Genomic DNA, 20,993 nt, shown 5'->3' on the forward strand with positions numbered 1-20,993 from the left:
TTTTCCCATTGACCTCTTAGAGAGAATGGAAGGGGGAGTGAGGAGGGGGAGAGACACAGCGATTGGTTGCCTCCTGTTTGTGCCCAGAATTGAACTTGTGAGCCTTGGGTCCGAGGGTCGGTGTACTAACCACTGAGAAAAACTGACCAGGGCAGCAGTATTTTTCTTTCAGCAGAAAACTTAGCTTACAAGATATTCTCATAACCAGAATAGATGTTCAAGTTAACATTTTACTCAGCTTTTATTATTCAGTTTTTTTCTTTGTATTGAAATAAGCAGTTTGCAAAGACTTTCTCTTAAGTCATTAAAACATGACCAGGTAGGAAAAGATAAGTTAAACACTTACTACCACAATTTGGCTTAAGATACATACTAAGAATTTCTTTCCAACAAACAAAATATGTCATTGGTTCCAGGAAACATTAGATCTTTTCAACTCAATGGCATGCCATGAAAAGCAGAAAAACACAATGAGAAAATTTCTTGAATCCAATGTTTTTAGTACATCAAGACTCTCTTTTTACAGTAATCTTTGTATTTCTGTAAAATTTAGGGAGAAATTAACATCAGTATATGTGCACACTGCCTGTACCTAATCAGTGCTATTAGAAAAAATCATTTTTCTGAACTAAGTACATTTTCTTGCATCTCTTTGAAATGGTAACGTAGAGAATGAACTCCAATGAACTCTGACAAGTAAAGACGCAGCAGTCCTGAGAAACCAATAATACATCTATATGACCTCAGAAGTAGTCATGTCTGGGAGCAACTTGGTCAATCTGATCAAAATGGTTTAAATTCAGGTAAGAAAATATCATACCACCAATTAAAACAAGTTGATGGTTCTTTTGATATGAGAATAAAGACAAAATCTGATTCCAGAAGCACAATGAAAACATTAATACTTAAGCAAATGAAGACTGTGTTTAAAGCATGTCTTGTTTGGTAAATGGTAAGATTAGAAAAATAGAAAAGCTTTATTTTTTTCTCTTCTAGAAAGACTGACCATGATCTATGACTAAAAGCTCAAAGTTCCAATTCTACCTTAATAGCATTTTATGAAATTTCCAATGGTAAGCAGAAATTTGGCTCATTAACTAGAACAATTCTACAAAGGGAACATTGCTCTGAGGAGATTGTTAACTTTGGAGAATGGTATTTCATTTAATAGACAGCATGGGCTTCATACATATCCATTATCAGTGCCTTGAAAACCAAACAACTTTAAAAGTTAGCAGCAGTTTCTGCAAGTACAAAAATACACATTTATAACGGGATAGTAAAATCTGTCAAGATATATTATACAAACTTAAACATTTTAGATAAAGCATGAGTCTAATATATTATAGATTAACAGGGTATAATAAAATGATGTTCTTCAAATCATACAATAGAATACTTTACAGCAATATTAACAAACTATTTACATTAAGTATTATAAGAGAATCTAAGGGAACACAGAGAGCAGGAATATTTAAAAACCTCAATATTTATTTCCTTCTATACTTCAAATTGGGTGGGTGACTATATATATATATATATATATATATATATATATATATATATATATATATGGCTAGAACTAATATTTTGTTAAGTAGAGAAGAAATTTCTTCCAAAGAGACACTCGAAGCTGGAAGAGCTTCATTCACATCTTGCAGTTCTGACAGTAGTTTTGCCCTAGGGGTAAGGGAGATCCCTGTTGCCTTTCAATATAGCAAAAAATGCATATGGACTCTTAGAAGTCTAACTATAGGACAGAGTGAAATCTACTTCACACCTGTGGCTGAGATGGCCAGTGTCATGAAGGAGTTCTTTGGACCCAGATTTATAAAAGCTAATTAAAATGCTAAGGGCAAACAGGGCTATGTACCCCAGAGGTAGGTAGCACCAATAGCTAATACTGAAAAGACTTGTTATGTCTTACAGAAAACATTTTATTTTTATTTATTTTAGTGATTTTAGAGAGAGAGGAAGGGAGAGAGAGAGAGAGAGAGAGAGAGAGAGAGAGAGAGAGAAACATTGATTTGTTGTTCTATTTATTTATACACTCATTGGTTAATTCTTGCATGTGCCCTGACTAGGGATTGAACCCACAACCTTGGCATATCAGGATGACACTCTAACCAACTGAACCACCTGGCCAGAGCCACCAGAAAACATTTTTCTCCCTTTAACTGAAAACAAAACAAAACAAAACAACAACAAAAACAACAACATTTAGGACAACAGAGAAAGAACATTTAACATAAAAGCTTCCTAATGGCTCAGAAATATAGTTAGAAATAAGCTAGTTTGTGGGAGAAAGGTCCATTTGATGGTGGACTAGAGAGACCCAGTGGGTTCTAAGCTTCTTATAAGTAACAAGTTGAAATGAAGGAAAATGAACATCCTTTCCTGACTCTATCCCTCCATTCTGGCTGGCAAGACCTAATAATCAATGGAGTTAATCCAGGAGATGTACCAGTGTCACTTTAAGGCAAGAGAGAAAATTGTCCATGGATCTAAACCAATGGGAAGGGGTATACACTATCTGTAAACCATGAGTCATTTGGGACAAAGGTATGTAAAAACTCCTGGAGGTAGGGAGATCCAAAGCCAATGACTGAGAAGGCCCGGTAGCCACTTGGGTGGGTATTCTATTCTGCAACTCTTCATCAGCTGGCAAACTCAAAATTGCTCTCTCTATGGCCAAATGATAATTAGAAAAAGGATGACTTATCAGTCATGTGTCTTGGCTGGCTATCTAAGGGGCGGGGCTGCAGAAAACATTTCGGCAAAGAGGAGCCTGGCTATCACCATGCTGGCAACAGCATTTGTGTAACAGAGAAAGGGCTGTGTTGCAGTTTTCCCCCACCCTCAGGTAACGGGCGCTTTCAGGCCACCTTCTAATTGGAAACGCTGTGTTTCTGCAGAACGCTCCCAGCCCAGCTCCCTCTGTAAAGAACATGGAGATGGGCACCATTTCATCTTTCTCCGCCCTGCTGTTCACCGGAGCCATTGCAAAGCGATGCAGTGCTATTGGAAAAATGAATCAAGTAACACAACCAACAAAAAAGGCATCGTGATACTCACGGCTCTTGAGCCACTCTCTTTTCCCCCAGTCTAGCTACATCCTGGGATATTTTCTGAACGATCCTGCGAGGACATAGGACTCTAAGAAGTCACAGAAATAGCCAGTGACTTGGGTTGAGGGAAATGTTTCACATGATTTCCTTCCTTACCGGGCATGCTTTTCTTCCCAATACTTTGATTAGTGGCGTATTTCTTGCTTATTTATTGAACTTATTCCATGGAATGTGGATTGTCTGCACTTTTCCCCTCTCTCCACTGTCTCCATTCTTCACTATTGATACCCCGGCCTTCTCGGGTCTAACCTGGTATAATGCATGCTTCCTATTTATGCTAAATGATAAACCAGTCAGAGAAAAACAAGTACCACATGATTCCACTAACGAACAAAATACAGACAGACACATAGAGACTGACAATTGTCAAAGGGTGTGGGGGTTGGGGAGCTGAGTGAAAAAGGTGAAGGGATTAAGTACCCCCCCGCCCCCAAACAAAACAAAACAAAACACCCTCATAGACACAGACAACTGTATGGTGCTTACTAGAACTAAAGCGGGTGGAGTGATAGAATAGGGTAAAGGGAGATAAATGGTGATGGAAGCAGCCTTGACTTGAGTGGTGAACACACAATACAGTATATTGATGATGTGTTATGTAATTGTTCACCTGAAACCTATATAATTTTATTAACCAATGTTACCCAATAAATTCAATAAAGAAAAAAAAAGAAGACACTTTCTCTAACTCTGCTCGTATCTCTAAAATCATGACAAGCCCGGTCCCACGCTCTAACGAACTATTGTAGTTAAACTTCTGGCCACATGGTCTTTGTAAAGAGAATCATTTTATTGTACTAAGTATTAGCAATAATTATCTTTTTGCTACCTATTCCAGGTGCTTTATACAAAGGGGCCCTAGAGATCATTGTCTCGATGTCATGAACAGGCCGCCTTCTGTTCTTCTAGACATCAGGTCCTTCTTGTGGTAAGACGTCTTTGGTTGAATGCTTGTCTGTAGCATCACACACTGCTGTGGGCCCTGAGTCTGGGCTGGACTCGTCATCCATGACCGGAGAGCTGGGTGAGGGCCTCTCGCAGGGCGGGGTACCCGGGGGGCACTGCCCGCTACTCTCTCCTTCCTCCTGTGACTTCACACAAAGCTCCAATGTGCCTTCCGCTTGGCCGGATGGAGAGCTGCCGCGTGGCTCGGAGCCGTGGCTGGGGTCGTCGTCGCTGTGCGGCTGGGCTGCTGGCACAGCCGCCAATTCTGCAGGTGCCCTCGGGGGCGTGTCTTTCTGTGTCTTTTGCTGTGGGTTGGCTTCTGGGTCCCCAGAAGCATGTGGGGGTGGCTCTGCAGGCCCTGGTCGAGAAGCTGTTTTCTTTTCCTCTGGTCTGGCTGCCCTGGCTTTGTTTTTGAGGGACCAGTTTTTTAAGCTGGCCATGCCATTTCTTAGCCACGTGCTGGGATGGAGGGTCACAGAGTGCATGTGTGAATGCCTCTCTACGGTATCCTTTTTTGTGTAAGTCAGGCTGCTGCTGGCCTGCTCAAAGGCGGGGCCAGACACTCCAGAAACGAGACTGGAGCGGCCGAGGTCGGAAGGTTCTCCCTGCTGGCTGTGGGCCTGAAAAGTGCAACCTACCGGGGAGGACGTCTCAGCGGGCGTAAACACGGAATGCTCTGAAATCTGGGAGAAAGCGCTGTCTTGGGAGCTCACGGAGGAGCCGGATGGGGAGGTGCCCGGGGAGGACAGGCTGGAACAGCTGGTCCTGGAGCAGAGGTTTAACCTCGAGGGTACGATCTTCTCGGTGCTCTGGCTCGTGGCCCCGCTCTTGCCCACCTCGATCCCCATGATGAGGCTCTGGTTGATGAGCTTCTGCCCCTCCATCTGTAAAGACTTGTGCTGCTGGAGATATGCCTCCTCTCCAGGCGAGGGGCCTACTTCGTGGCTGGCTTTGTTGTATTTCCTTGAGAAAATGCCCCTGAGGTAGCTCAGCTTGGAGTGCTGGTCAAGGACGCTGGGCTCCGAGCAGCACCGCTGCCTCCGGGAACTCTTGGGGGCCTCCGCTGCGGGGGGCTGGGCGAGCCTGGGGGTGTCTGCCGCCGATGGCTGGCTCCTGGGACAATCCTGTGAGGGCATGTAATTGCAAGATGCCACCGAAATGGCCACTGGCTTTGAGGGAGGAAGCAGCTTCCCATGGCTTGCTTCATGACCAAAGAAGCCCTTCTTCTTGGCATTTTTATTAGAGGCATTCTTCTTGTGATCAGTGCCTGTGGCTACAGCCTGTTTAGACTCTGTCTTACCCTCCTCCTGTGGGGGTTCCTTCTGCTTCAGATGCTCCTCACCTTTCTGTGACAGGATTGCATCGCAGCTGGACTTGCGTAGCTTTTTCTGGTTACACTCGCGGAAAGAGGAAAGCTTTGCATCTCGGTGGTCCATGCTGGGCTCCGAGCAGCGCCGGGGGCGCTGAGGGCTTTTCGGAGCATCTTCCGTAGCCACGGACACGCAGCCGGGCGTGGTGGTGCCGGATGGGGCCCCGGCGTGGTCCTGCAGGGTGGCCTCTCCGCCCAGCGCTGTGACAGCCGCCGGCATGGCATCGAGAGGCCCTTCCATTTGAATGTCTTCGTGTTTAGGATGGTCTAAGTCAAAGTCAATCAGGGTTAAAAGACCTTCCAGCTCAGGCTGGTCGGGGTCATAATCACTGAGGGTGAGGACAGAGTCCATGCTTCTGCTCCCCTGGCCGAGGGCTGGCACCAGGTCGCTGCATGGAGCTTCGGCATCCTCATTCAACTCGTTTTCCAAGCTGTCATAGGAGGAGTCGGTCATTTGTAAGCAAGGGATATCTGCGGGAAATCAAACCGTGATAACCTCGTTAAATACTCCAAGTGCATGCTGCCCAAAGAAACAAAAGCTGTGATGCTTAGTTTAATTCTCTTTTCATGTAGATTTTTTCCAATTTCCATACTTAAGGAAAAAAGACCATTCACAATCTCTCAATGTGTCAGTGCAGAACACAAAGTAAAATTGGGTGTACTAGATTTATCTCAGTTCCTGAAGAAATGGGCTTTCCTTAAGTAAGATTTCCTCAAAGCAAAGGTACATGACATAATACCAAGATATGATACAAAAAAATAAAGGAATCAATGCCAAGTACACCTGGATTCCGAATGAGACCGCCTTCTAGCATGGCTTGCTGGTGAATACACCCAATTCACTCTCAGGGCAACCATTTACTAACCCTGTCCACTTCTCTTTGATAGAGTTCTTTAATTTTCCATTATTTATTTAATCTTTAAAACAACCACAAAAGTCAGGCATTATGGCTATCCATATTTTGTAGATACAGAATTAATGTTCAGTGGCAGAGAATAATTGACCAGAGGTGATCTAACTAGTCATAGGTGCTACAGGACTTCACAGTCTAAATGCTGTTGCTTAGAAACAGCATTAGAGCCACCAGCATCCCGAGTGTCCCAGGGATGCAGAGGAAGGGGAGAGAGAAAAAGCCCGGCTGCCTCTGCAGCCTCTGGGCCTTCTGCTCCAGCTTTAACTCCAGTCCTATGATGTGCGTTAACATTCCTTGTAAAGTTCCGTTTACAAAAAAGATTAACACCAACAGGTGCTATCAGGTTCCTGAAGTTGGGGATCTCGTCTTATCTAAGTGAACCCCACCAGTGTTCACACCAGTGGGCCTTCTCATGAAGGCGCCCGAGGCCCACTGACCCAGGCCAGTGGCTCCCTTCCCTGGAGCTGCTGTGGGATCCAGGACAACCACTGTACCATCACCTTCCCAGACGCCCGTCTATTTCTCACATGAAAACAACCCAATTAGTCACAGTACCTGAGGTATTCTCTCTGATGTCACACGGCACCGACTCCTCTCCAAAGAGGGAAGTGATTTCTTCTCCAAATATTCGACAGCAATTCTCGATCAGAAATTGAAAAAGCAGAGTATTCTGTACAAAAAGGGACAAAATTGAAATGCCACTTTCCATACAGCATATCTATAAACCATACTTAATATATGAGTGATTTCAACAAAAATGCAAAAGAATCCTGAGGGAAAAAAAAATCATGTCTGTTTTTAAGGTATAAAAAGCTATGACAAGAGTAATTTGGGGATAGAAACACATTTTAATCAGTGGACTAAAGTTATTATTTGTGGTTTTGGCTTAATACTAACATTTTCATCCAAATGGTTCTGTCTTTAAAATTAGTTTTACATATTCTCTACAGTGCTTGGGGTAAAGAAATATACTTTGTTATTAAAGCCCATGAAGCATCACTAGACAGACATATTAATGCATGTCTTATGCATGAGGCAGTTGTCTTGGGTCTGGGAAGAGGGCATCCCCTATGGGCTGGCTGCGAAGGAGAGAGACAGCTGGAGAGAAAACCTGCATTTTGCCCCTTTGGTCTCTCCCTAGGCACTTCCTTCCCACAGTCTCCCTAAGGGGAGGCTCCTGCAGAAGAGGTGAGACCTCACCAGGGAGCTTTCTGCCTCCACTGAGCTGTACTGGAGGCTCGCTGTAGTTTCCCTGCTCCAATAGCTGAGCAGAGAAGCAAACAGAATGGGGGGCGTGCCAGGCACCACAGGGGTGTGATTTCAAGGAACCATCTTATGAATGAGGTATTATCACCACCTCCACTTTCCAGAGGAGACACTGGGTCAGTGTAATTAATGTTGCCCAGGAGTATACCTCTGGCAAGTGGTGGGGCTGAGATGTGAACCCTGGCTTGTCTAACTTCAAAGTTCTTGTTTCTTTTCTCAAACCAACTGCTTATCATTCTGTAGTTGAAGTCAGTCTCAGTTTTTTGCCTCTCTCAAGGAAAAAGAACTAATGCAACTGCTAGCACTTTTCTGTTTCAGAAACCACTTTTTGCCGAAACCGGTTTGGCTCAGTGGATAGAGCATCGGCTGGCGGACTGAAAGGTCCCAAGTTTGATTCCAGTCAAGAGCATGTACATTGGTTGCGGGCACATCCCCGGTAGGGGGTGTGCAGGAGGCAGCTGGTCCTGGTCGATGTTTCTCTCTCATCGACGTTTCTAGCTCTCTATCCCTCTTCCTTCCTCTCTGTGAAAAATCAATAAAATATATATTAAAAAAAAAAGAAACCACTTTTCTATAGTTCACCAAGATAGGATAAAACCATTACTGAACCCAAATTTATGTTCTTTAAGAAAATGTCTTTCAGAATTAATACCCTGAAGTTTAGCTTCAAAATGGGGACTCAGGCTCCCAGGGCATAGGAATGAAAAGCTGCATTACCTTCTTTGCGTATACGGTTTCCAGTTCCGGGCTGCAGGAAGTAGCAGACCACAGGATGCTCGGAGCGATACACACGGCCAAGTTATACGCGTTCATCTGATTGTCTGAGGCTTGTTGCTCAATGTTGTGCAGTACCCCAAAAAGGTACTTCAGAAGAACAATATTGGCTCTCGGAAGCTGGTCTAACAGCCTGAAGATAGAAAAAAAAAATGCACTCTTTAAGCAAGACATTTCATAAACTATTTGTATAAACAGGCAACCCTCGCTTTCCACGAATTCCTCATGCAAAACAAAACACAGATGTGCGAGAGTTTCAGTTAACATGGAACCATGTAAAGTGAGCCCTGCCTGCACAGAAAGAGGGAATGTAAGCCCGGGGATTTAGCTATTTATTGTATACACTGTCTTCACAACTCAGTGAAAATATAAGAGCCTGCACAAAAATGGCTCATCAAAAATGCTACCCAACATATCTACCTGAAACTAATATGATGCATTTTAATTTAATTAAATCCTGTAACATTTCAGAATATTCTCCACCAAAACCCCACAAAATCTTTCTGATGAAAAGTCCACAACCATTAAACTTAAAGCGCTCCTTTGTTTCCAGGTGGATCTCTTGGTTGGAACCCAAACTTGAGCTATTAAGAATGCCCAGGCCATTCTTAGGGCTTGGGCTCTGCTCCACTAGCTCCTAAAGGCAATTTGTCCCAAGGCTCGTCTCACTGGTATCACTTTCACATATAAGGCAAGCTTATGATGGTCTAGTTCCTACTGTTCTCCTTTTGTAAGTGATAAGAGGTTTTCAAATTATCACTCACTGAAAATGATATTTACTATCATCCAGAAAACGTATATGTTGATATCATGGTTGTTGCTTTTTTAAAACAAGAATCTCAACCAAGAGGAGAAAATTAGTTTGATTCCTGTTGCAAAAACAACAGAGGCATTTCTTCAGTACAATGAACTCACAGCGAGTGAAGTTTATAGGGACAAGTTATGATAGATATTGAAATAGACCAAAAGATTACTGAGTGCGCTCAATGGAAAGTGAGACACTGTCTAGCACACTCTTGGGTTACCGGAGGCCCTCAGCCTCTGAGCTAACTCTACAAACTCTGTAAGTTATTGATGGCTTACAGTGCACCTAACACTTGCTCATAGAATTGAAAATTCTGTCTGGTCAAGAGGCAAATGATTTATTTGTGCCCTTCCACTACCCCTCAAGGCCTCAGTAGAGAAAGCCAGTTCTGCATCTATTTATAAATTCATTTCTGATTCAATTACATAAGTTGTCGTAGTTTGAAATTTCCTTTGAACTGGTTGCAATATCTTATCATTTCTCTCATTAATTAATGATTTAAACAAAATCTTTTACACATGTTCATTTTATATTTGTATGAGAGTCATAGTGTTATGTTTTCTTTTTTTAAGGAAATCATCCTTAACAGTAGGGTGTAAAGTTTTAGACAATGAGCCACATGCACTGAATCTAACCTTCACTATCTCCGAATGGTCTCCACCAAACCATAATGGAAGCAGAGAGTATTTTGTGACAAGGTTTTGCTTTCTTTCTTCAACAGTTGTACCCTGTTCTTCTACAGACAAGGCGTGTCTATCAATAGCAGGATGCAGATAATAACGTATTTTAAAATTGTTCAAGAAAAAAACTGTATTGAAGAAGCATATGGAAAAAACGGTATTGGGATTTTTGGATTTTCAAAGAGCAGCTGGAAGTATTGCTTTTTTGATGGACACTTCTTTCTTGCTCTCTTATAATGCAGGAAATATGGATGAACCGGGGGTGAGTTCTGCTAGCAGCTTCCTTTGCCTGAATACAGATGATGCATTTCTTATGATCAGACTGCATCTGTAACTCCCTTTTCTTGACGTTTATCCAAAGCTACCTGCTTCTCTGCCGTGCTCCCACAATGCCCTCCTCCACGTATCTCTTTTACAACACTGACTACTGAATTGCCATTGTAATTCTGGCTTTACCTGTGCACTCTACCAGATTGTGAGTTCATTGAAAGAAGAAATATTCTCTGTGTTGTCTAGTTAAATATTTACCAAAATTAAAATCATAAATTGGGTTTATAGTATTGGTTTTTGTCAACTCCTCTCAGATTTAGACAGATAGATAGAAGGTGTACAATGATCGTGTGCCATGTTAATAAGATTAGGGAATAAACAATCATAGTAATGACAGTGGCTAGGATAAGTCTGTTTTTAAACTGATCCCCATGGATATCATTACTTCACAAGATAAGTTTATAAAACATATGATTTTTAAAAAGTATTTTTGAGATGTGACCAAATTAGAATAGTTACCTTTGAATCATATTTATTTTCTCTTCATCATTTCCTTGATCCATTACACATACCCAGTTATCATAGAGATCTGTTAAGAAAATACTTCTGGGAACATGTCGTAGAAAATCCTGAGAGAGAGGGAAAAATAAATATTTTAAATCATTATTCTCATGCTAAACATGTACTGGAGCGATTAGAAAACATTTTGTTGAAAAGAGTTAAGTCTTCCCTTCTTTGGAATACACAGTTCTTGGTGCCAACTCTCCACTAATGTGCACATGTAGAAACACAGGCTTTGACTTTTTTCTAGCAAAAACCAGAGGAGCAACTGGAGTCTGGATTGTAACGGGAAAGATACAGGACAACCTCTTTGGGCTGAAAGTGCCCGTGTGTATAGATTTTAGCAAACTAGTGTATGTGACAGGGCCTGGCAAATCATCCTAAATCCGCCATTCCCCTTCAAATCACTGGTTCAAAGAAATGCCAAAGATATTGGTGAGGTTCCTAATGTAATTAGCATCCAATCATTCTATACATATTTGCTCATATGTACTAGGGACAGAGCAGTGAATAAAACAGAGTCCTTGCTATTTTCAAATGTTATATTCCAGCGGAATTGCTGAGCAATTTCTATTTAGAGATAGTTTCTCCCTCCTATTCCCATGGAAGGGCTCTCACTATTTGGGGAGAAAAAGCATTCCAGGCGGTGGATGGGCTCTGAGAGCCTGGAGAGGCACCCTGTGCCTGATGTACACTGATTGGCACGTGCCCAGCACATTGTCCTCTCTGACCTTCCAGACTCTGCTCTGCTGAACGATTGGTGGGGCTGGGTGTGGTGGGACCAGATCATAATGCATATACTTATGGCCAAGGATGTTTGTTGTTTGACCTTTGTTTATAAAAAGCTTAAACATAAACTAAATTTGGTTCTAGTCCTATGTTCACTTCTGTTTTAAGCCAACTCTCTCTGTTGCTTTTGGCATGGTATTTGCAAAGCTAAGCTTGCAAAGTCTGATCTCTACCTCAGTAAACTTTAGGCAGAGAAAACTCAGTTTCATGTCTAAGCACTGTACCAATGGTTGGCTATCATTCTACAAGTTCATGGAAAGTGGTGAAAGATGCAATTGAGCAATTTAAATATTGCTGGAAAACCAAATCTTTTTCTCCCCACTTGACAAAAGACAACACAGCTTGTTACTTACATGTCATGCTTATGTTACTGATAGGAAGGCTGCGACACCTCACTATTCTAGTTAGCTGAATACATGTGTCTTTCCCCCAGCAGCTCATGAGACCTCCAAGGCCAGGGCGGACCCTCACTCTCCACTCGTACACTTCAATGCCAAGCACAGTCCCACACACAGTGGTGGTTACTACTGAGCTGATGCTATTTGCATATGGACAAATATTAGTGAGGACAAGGGAAGGCCAACTAACTATAATTGAGATTCCAATATAATTTTAAAAACCTCTTTGTAGTCATGCCTGCAATCACAACACATTTTTTTTAAAGAGTGGCAAGCAAGCGGGAAGATGACTGATTCTTCCTATTCTGTTATATGTTTCTCTGTTCTATTACGTCTTCCAGGAGAAATGTACCCGGATACTTGTGACTCAGATGTGTCTTTACAAAAGTTATCTCTTTTTGGGTAAAGGTATTGAATTTTCATAATTCCAAACTAATTTTAGTTGCCGCACCTACTTTAAAAGTCAGATTCAAAGAGGCAAACTCTGTTATTTCAAAGTGGGACAGTGACAATAGCACTCTTTTTAAATCGCAGTGGAACACATACTTATGATCTGTCTTGAAGAAAAAACATCATTAAATCTTAAACCTACACTTGAAAGATAATAGGTCGTAACATCTCAATGAACTCTCCACAGCTGGAATAACAAGTTATGAAATACAACCGCCATCGCAGCTGAGAAAGGATATGAGAGCTGGTCCTGAATTAAAATCACCGACTCCCAGCACTCAGCTGTCTCCTGCCTTTCCAAATCAGAGCCTCGGGCACCAGCAGGACTACAGGCTCATCGGAGATGAGATTCCTGCAGGGCTAAAAATGAACTTTCCCTCAAAGGTCCGTTGGATCAAAGTTACAGCGTCTCAAGCAATTTTCTGTCAATTATAGTTTGAAGAGCTGAGCTTATACTTAAACAAAACCAGCAGAAGTAAAACATTAAAGAGAACCTAAAGTAGCACTTCCAAATGGTCTTAAAACGAAGACACAAAAGCTCAAAAACTTTAACTTTTGCCAAAAAGTATGTTCATTCCTGCAGCCACTTAGAAGAAATGAGAGTAAAATGCAGTTACATGGTTATAGAATGTCAACTACTTGTAACCTATTTAACCAGACTTTTCAATCATTTGCATTAGCTTTGTCCTTTGCTTATTTTTGAACAAGTAATACTTCTCCAATTTGGAATGCAGTCGAACTCTTCTAGGATTATTATATTTTTGTAAGAGCCTCAATAATTTAGCACAAAATCTTAAGAAGTGTGGAACTGAGGAGAATAGCATGGTAAGGAAAATGTTCTAAAACAAAGGCTTGGGACTCAAACGTCTTTTGTTATTATATGTTCATTTCTAGTATGCAGTTGCAAGGTTTTTTAAAGAAAAGAAATGGGGAAAAATAGTTATAGAGATAAAGAGCCATTGAACAGACTGTCAAACTATAGCGGGAAGGCAAGGGAGGTTGGGGGTGGGCTGTAAGTGATCAATCGAAGGACTTGTATGCATGCATACACACAACCAATGGATACAAGACATGGGGCGGGGTGGGGGGGAGCAGGTGAAGGTATATATGGGGGGGGGTAGGGGAGGCTGGGAGGGTCAAGGGGGGAAAAAAAGAGACATATGTACTGCTATTTGTCATGCTTCAAACAATAATAAAAAAAAGAATCTAAATCACAAAAACAAAAAAACAACAAACAACAACAACAAAAACAACAGCAAAGGATTTAGCTTCTTAAATTAAGAGATGGGAGAAAGTCTAATTAGATGCTTAAAAAAGAAAAAGTCATTGTGTGTGTATACTTGTATGTATCTCCCAGACAGTATATCTGGCCACACACACCATGCATATCTTTATTGTGCTCCAGAGTTGAAGAGCAATCACAGACCCTGAGCAATTCAAACTGAATGAGCCGGCCTCCCGGTTCTTCTGCGTGCTCTGCACAGCACAGCCTGTAGCAGGGTTAAGAGCAGACTTGGCCCATTTACCAAGAATCCTCTGACTGTGCATTAAGTCATAAAGCAGGATTCTGTAAGTCGTTCCCCACCCCACAGGGTAGGAGTAGGGTGTGCGAGAGTCTTCTTCACCATGTTTCCCTTAATTTGGTTTTTATGCTCCCGCCCCAGGATGCGGCCGGGCCTTGTCTCTGCCCTGGCAAGGTGCTTCCCACTGGCTGGGAGATGGGAGCCTGAGCAGGTCTGCAGAAGCTACCCCTAAGGTCAAAAGCTCTGCTAAAAGCTGGTTTTGACTCTACATTAAAAAAAAAAAAAAAAAAAAAAAAAGAGGCATTTTCAAGAATGTGGGAGGAAAACATTTTAGAAGTGCTCTAAGCCAAGTGTGGATGTGACTTAAGTAACCATGGGGTCGGGTGAGAACCATAAAAAATGTCAGGGAAGGCTTTTATAAAAGGAGGCTGAGTCCAGAGCCACTCCTGCCCCACTTTTACTTTAAAACGCATCGGGGACAAGGAAGGCACCACGACTGCATCAATGAATGGAAGTTTCAGGAGCCTCAGAGAGCAATTTTTGTTTCGGTTGTTAGGCAAATGCTTGTTTGGCATAGTAAACTTCTTTTTCAAAGTTTAATAAAGTATATATTTTTGAAAGAATTGCATATTTTAGGAAGGTAGTGAGATTGTGAGGAAGTCATCATACAATAGTTAGGATGTTTGTTTTGGTAAATGGGCTGTACGTGTTTTGATTATTTTAAATTTGACTTAATTCATATATATATATATATATATATATATATATATATATTTTTTTTTTTTTTTTTTTTTTTGCATGGGGTAGCAGAAGTCATGATGAGAAGAGTGGAGTGGGATAGAAAAACTCAAAAAGTCTGCCATGCCATGCCATGCCATTCATTGGCCGTGGCTTTTAAAAGACAATCTTCACTTTGTGAAGTATTTTTTTTTTTTTAAACACTTTTTAGGTTTAACGTCACAATGAAAGAAACCAGTTGTTTCTCCAGAGGTGCACTGTGGGTGATGGAGTGAGAACGCCTACCTTCAGAACAGACGTTATCACGAAAATGTGTTCACAGTCCAGGGGCACGTCTGCTCCCGTCTCCAGTTTCTCCCTCAGCTCTTTGCAAAGCTTTGCATTGCCGGGATGTCTGAAGATGCCCTTCGTGACGGGTCCTTTTTGATTAAGGTAAAAAAGTATATCCTGTGGGAAAGCAAAGGGGGAAAAGGCACTTAACACATACCAGCAGTCTCTCTCTGCCAGAGGCGAGGGTGGACAAGGGGACGGCTCTGGGGATCCAGCTGGGTGGATGCTAGAGGAATTAGTCAACTGAATTTTTGGTATCTCTACATTTCTGTTGTTCTATTTATTCAATATCTAAAAACCATTTTACCTCAAACACTTGCTTTAAGGAGTCTGTCTTGTTTCAATGAACCAACGGCCACTGTAAACTCAGATTTCTTTGCATTAAGGTCTCTGTCACCTGGTCTCATCTATCTAATACTCTCTCCCCATTACTCTCCAATATAAACTCTTTACCCAAATAAGGAAATAGTATTGTCAAACTCACTCTCCACTCGCTTTTCTTTCTTTTAATGCATCTCCACACTACATTCTACTTCCTGTATTTACTTCCTTCTTTCCCTCCAGGAGGCTTTCTCCATCCCAGTCCATTCTGGCCATATTTCATGTTTCATTTTGCTTTCTTTCAAGCTGTCTATCCTCTGCCTTCAGGGAAGGAAAAGAATGGGTGTTGGAGACAAGCAACCCATGGGATTTGAAACCTAATTATAGCACATATTTACTGTGTGATCTAGAATAAACTCGAGGCTTTAAAATATATTTGTAAGGGAGAGATGATAAGATGATGATGATGATGATAACTACCCGCTAACTGTTGTGCAGAGGAATTGATAGAGTGGTTAGGCTAGTGTCTATCACTTACAGTTGCACAATATACCATAAAAATGCATACATCTAGTAGAGTAGTTAGAGGACTCTGGATACTCAATAAATGTTGCTTTAACAATGGTCATTTGGAGATAAGACAAATGCAGTGGTTTTCACCTGATCCACTCTATACAGGTGAAAGACAACTAAATGCCAGAGGATGTATCTTTATACATAAATACTTGAAATACAAATAAAACACATGTAAGATTTATAAAAAGCATGACTGAATAGTCTCTGCTGCTAAAGGGATTAAAGGAGATTTTCAGAACAATGCAGAATTCAAGAAAGGAAGTGCAAGAAATGCGAGGGATAATGCACTCAAGCAAATTCTAATCTATCTGAGCAGTTTACGTAGCTCTTTTCTAAGACAAGGAGATTAGCTTATCTCTTCCTGTTATGTCTAATGTACGATTCTGTTAATAGCTGATCAGATTTTTATTTTTTGAAGTAATAATAATAAGTATTCTCGGGCAAAGCCATGGATGTCTATATTTCCATTTGGGTATAGATTTGCCTCTCAGAGCTCTCTTCTTCCCCAAATATCCCTTCCCATTGGTGTTCCAGGCTAGAATGAGACTTACCAAGATAGGTTTGGGAAGATTGTCATTCTCACAGATATCTGTCAGAGACACTCCAAAGAGCTGTTTTGTCATAGGAGAAGTTGGGGATATAGGCGTGTTATCCAGTTGAGTGCCAGAACCCCGCCAAAAGGCCCAATTGATGATAGATTTTCTCCTTTTAAATGTCTTCTGACCTGAATCTAAGGAAGAAGTGAGAAAAACCAGTTTAACTCACTTTATTTCTACAGTTTCTATGTTTTTAAAAAAATATATTTTATTGATTTTTTACAGAAAGGAAGGGAGAGAGGGATAGAGAGCTAGAAACATCGATGAGAGAGAAACATTGACCAGCTGCCTCCTGCACACCCCACTGGGGATGTGCCCGCAACCAATGTACATGCCCTTGACCGGAATCAAACCTGGGATCTTTCTGTCCGCAGACTGACACTCTATCCACTGAGCCAAACTGGTTTCGCCTACAATTTCTATTTTTATGTTACATTCATTACTATGACTCAAAGAGAAAAAGTGCTTATAGATATCCTTTGTTACTGTTAATTCAATCTATGAAATTTCATTATAATATTTTATAAATTAAGAATCAAATGTTTTGATTATTGCTCTACTCTTTTTTGGAACATCACTGGTTTATTTATTAATACATGAGTTTTGGCACTGAATTCTCAAGGGTGAAAGAAAGGGTTTCTTATTGCACTGTAATACCTTAAAGCAAAATGTATGTATGTTTCATGCCAATATATAAAGATGAGACTAGGCACACAAAAAGTTGAAGATATTAAATTAGACTACCCTTTGCCCATGCTTTAAATGGATTACCTTCTATTTGTTGAGTTGTATACATTCTTCATATATTTTGGAAATTAAGCCCTTATCACCTGTATCATTGGCAAATATGTTCTCCCATACCCTGGATTTCCTTTTCATTTTGCTAACTCTTCCCCCCCCCTCCCTGCACAAAAGTTTTTTAATTTGATGTAGTCCCATTTGCTTATTTTTCCTTTTTTTTCTCTTGCCCTACGAGATGTACTGTGAAAATACTGCTACGTAAGATGGCTAAGATTTTGTTGCCTATGTCTTCTTCTAAGATTTTTATGGTTTCATGACTTAACATTTAAGTCTTTTATCCATTTTGAGTTTATTCTTGTGTGTGGTCTAAGTAGTTTCACTGTTTTGTATGTACCCATTCAATTTTCACAACACATTTATTAAAGAGACTGTTTTTATTCCATTGTGTGCTTTTGCCTCTTTTGTGAATTATTGACCACAAAGGTGTGGATTGATTTATGGAATCTCTGTTCTGTTCCATTGATCTATATGCCTATTCTTATGCTAGTCCCAGGTTGTTTTGACTACAATGGCCTTGTAGTACACTTGGATATCTGATTTTGTGATCCCTCAACTTTGTTCATCCAAAGATTGCTGTAGTTATTTGGGGTCTTTTTTGATTCCATATAAATTTCTGAAGTGTATGTTCTGGATCTGTGAAATATGCCATTGATATTTTAATAAGAATTGCATTGAAACTACAGACTGCTTTTGGTAGTAAGGGCATGTTAATTCTTCTAATCCATGAACACAGTATATGCTTCTACTTATTAGTATTTTCCTCAATTTCTTTTTTTCAATGTCCTACAGTTTCCCAAGTACAGGTCTTTTATCTCCTTGGGTAAATTTATTCCTGGGTAGGGTACCTTATTTCTTGGTTGCAATAGTAAATAAGACTGTTTTCTTAGCTTCTCTTTCTAATAGTTCATTATTGGTATGTAAAAATGCCATCAATTTCTGGATATTGATTTTGTATCCTGCTACTTTGTCAAGTTAATTTACTAGATCTAGTATTTTTTTGGTGGAGTCTTTAGGGATTTCTCTGTACAATATCATGTCATCTGAGAATAATGACAGTTCTAATTCCTCCTTTCTAATTTGGATGCCTTTTATTTATTTTTCTTGTCTGATTACTGTAGCTAGGACTGCCAGTACTATAGTGAATAAGAGTGGTAAAAGTGGACATCTCTGTCTTGTTCCTGATCTTAAGGGGATCACTTGTAGTTTTTGCCCATTGAGTCTCATGTTGGCTGTATGTTTGTCATATATATTTCCTTTCTTACATTAAGGTATGCTCCTTCTATTCCCACTTTACTGAGTTTTTAGCATAAACATGTGCCGAATTTTATCAACTGCTTTTTCTGTATCTATTAATATAATCATGTGATTTTTATCTTTCATTTTATTTATGTGATGTATTACATTTATTAACTTGCAAACATTGTACCAGCTTTGAATTCCTGGAATAAATCCCACTTGGTCATGGTGTATAATCTTTTAAATATACTGTTGGATCTGATTTGCTAATATTCTGTTGAGGATTTTAGCATCTATGTTCATCAAAGATGTTGGCCTATAATTCTCTTTCTTGATAGTGTCTTTATCTGCTTTTGAAATTAGGATAATGCTGGAAAAATGCTCAACATCACTAATTATCAGAGAGACACAATTAAAACTACAATGAGATATTACTTCACAGCTGCCAGGATTGCTACTATCAATAAATCAACAAACAACTAGTGCTGTTGAGAATGTGGAGAAAAGGGAACCCTTGTGCACTCTTGGTGGGAATGCAGATTGGAGCAGCCACTGTGGAAAACAGTATGGAGTTTCCCCCAAAATATGCATTGATATTAAAAATGGAATAGCCTTTAGAACCAGAGATTGCACTTCTGGAAATATATTCTAAGAATCCCCAAACACCAATCAAAAAGAATATATGCACCCCTATGTTTATAACAGTGTTATTTATAATAGCTAAAATCTGGAAACAGCCCAAGTGCCCATCAGTAGATGAGTGGATAAAAAAGCTGTGGCCCATTTTACACAATAGAATGCTACACGGCTATAAAAAAGAAGCAACTCTTTTGAGACAGCATGGATGGGACTTTATGCTAAGTGAAATAAGCCAGAGAGAAAGATAGATATCATATGATCTCACTTAGATGTGAAATCTAATAAACTAGCAAATAAAATATAACCAGAGGCATTGGATACACGGAACAGACTGGCAGGTGTAAGAGGGAATGGAGTGGTGGGGGAGCAGAGACACTGGATGAAAGAAGGTGAAGAGATTAGCCAAGCCGAAACCGGCTTGGCTCAGTGGATAGAGCGTTGGCCTGAGGACTGAAAGGTCCCAGGTTCGATTCCGGTCAAGGGCATATACCTTGGTTGTGGGCACATCCCCAGTGGGGGGTGTGCAAGAGGCAGTTGATCATTCTCTCTCATCGATGTTTCTAACTCTCTATCCTCTCTCTTCCTCTCTGTAAAAAATCAATTAAAAATATATAAAAGAGATTAGCCAAATAACATATATGCATAGCCCATGGACACAGACAACAATGTGGTGATGGTCAGAGAGATGGGGAGCGGAGGCTGGATGGAGGTGGGTAAAGGAAGGGGAAAATGGGGGACATCTGCAATAGTGTCAACAATAAAAACGGTTAAAAGTTGGATGTGCATGTGTGGGGAGGTGTCTATAAAATAGCTGCCACTGTTCACTGTCCTCCCGTTGGTATGGAAGGCAGCTACAGAGACTCAGCATTGATTTTCTGCTATCTCATTAAACACTTGTTGGTATCCCTTTTCTTCTATTTCTTATACAATCTTACCTTCAGATTGATGGAGGGCTTAAAGCTCAAACCTGGGTGAAGGGTAAATGACTGTCCTATGCTGAACATCACTCTCCCTCTTTATGACGGGGAGGGTAAGAGGTGGCTATATGACAGGGGAATTCAGATTCGATTAAGGGGAGATTTCTGCGGAAATCACTTAGTCTCGCACGCTCATCAGTACCAAATCCACATAGGGCATCAGAGTGTCCTGGCCCCTGTCACGGACAGCCTCCTTCTTTATAATAGGACTATTTAGGGGAACGCACACACAGTGCAATGTGCTCCAGTACAAAGGAGGCACTGAGGCACCTGCAGCACTGCCTCCTGCCTCTGGCGCTATAGTGGGCATGAGGTTAAAGGGGAAAGAATAGTGACAGCAGAAGGAACTACTGATTCTAAGTTAGTCACACCTACTGCTGATCTTTAAAATATCTTCAAAACATTCCCTTCAGAACACTTAGCAAATTCAAATAAAAAAGAGCCTCATCTGGCTGAAGTCTGGGTCTTTGCCTCTGTGCAAACTATGTTTTCAGGAATAAAGACGTTTACTGCTAAAAGCTTTGCTCAGTGAAGGAAGAGCAGCGACTCACCGCTCAGCTGCTGGGCCGCAGCCAGCCGGCTGGGCTTCAGGGTGAACTGGCACTGCATCTCGCGGGGCAGCTGCTCCATGAGGAAGGGCTCCTGGAGGCTGGACGGGTTGGTGGAGTCCTTTGCCTCCTTTGTCAGGAGGGCAGTGTCCCGAAGATGGCTCATTTTGATTCCGTAGGGATACTCATGTCCTGCACAGAGAAAGATCTAAATGTGGGCCTTGCGCTGACGGGTCCTCCAAGCACGTGTGCTACGTACTGGAATGGACTGCACTTTGCCCCTGGGACTTCTGGTATAAAGAGTCATTTTGTTGACTGAATGATCACCATGCACACTCTTATAGCTGGAGACCACTGTA

The 20,993-nt window shown here is 41.1% G+C and overlaps 1 protein-coding gene across 2 annotated transcripts in view; it reads right to left on the minus strand.

Annotated features, from left to right (window-relative positions):
* Positions 1-222: 222 nt before the first annotated feature.
* Positions 223-20,993, minus strand: part of ARHGAP20 (Rho GTPase activating protein 20) — an 80,674-nt gene continuing 59,903 nt past the window's right edge. For both annotated transcript variants that reach the window (XM_084893675.1, XM_084893674.1), the window contains exons 9-15: positions 20,638-20,826; positions 16,389-16,567; positions 14,896-15,057; positions 10,671-10,780; positions 8,340-8,529; positions 6,912-7,026; positions 223-5,913 (exon numbers count right to left, since the gene is read on the minus strand). In XM_084893675.1, the coding sequence (XP_084749801.1) occupies positions 4,034-5,913; positions 6,912-7,026; positions 8,340-8,529; positions 10,671-10,780; positions 14,896-15,057; positions 16,389-16,567; positions 20,638-20,826 (2,825 nt within the window). In that variant the 3' untranslated portion in view covers positions 223-4,033. The remainder of the gene's footprint in view (positions 5,914-6,911; positions 7,027-8,339; positions 8,530-10,670; positions 10,781-14,895; positions 15,058-16,388; positions 16,568-20,637; positions 20,827-20,993) is intronic.

The sequence above is a fragment of the Pipistrellus hanaki genome (genome assembly GCF_964339955.1).
Source record: "Pipistrellus hanaki genome assembly, chromosome: 9".
Lineage (NCBI taxonomy): Eukaryota > Metazoa > Chordata > Mammalia > Chiroptera > Vespertilionidae > Pipistrellus > Pipistrellus hanaki.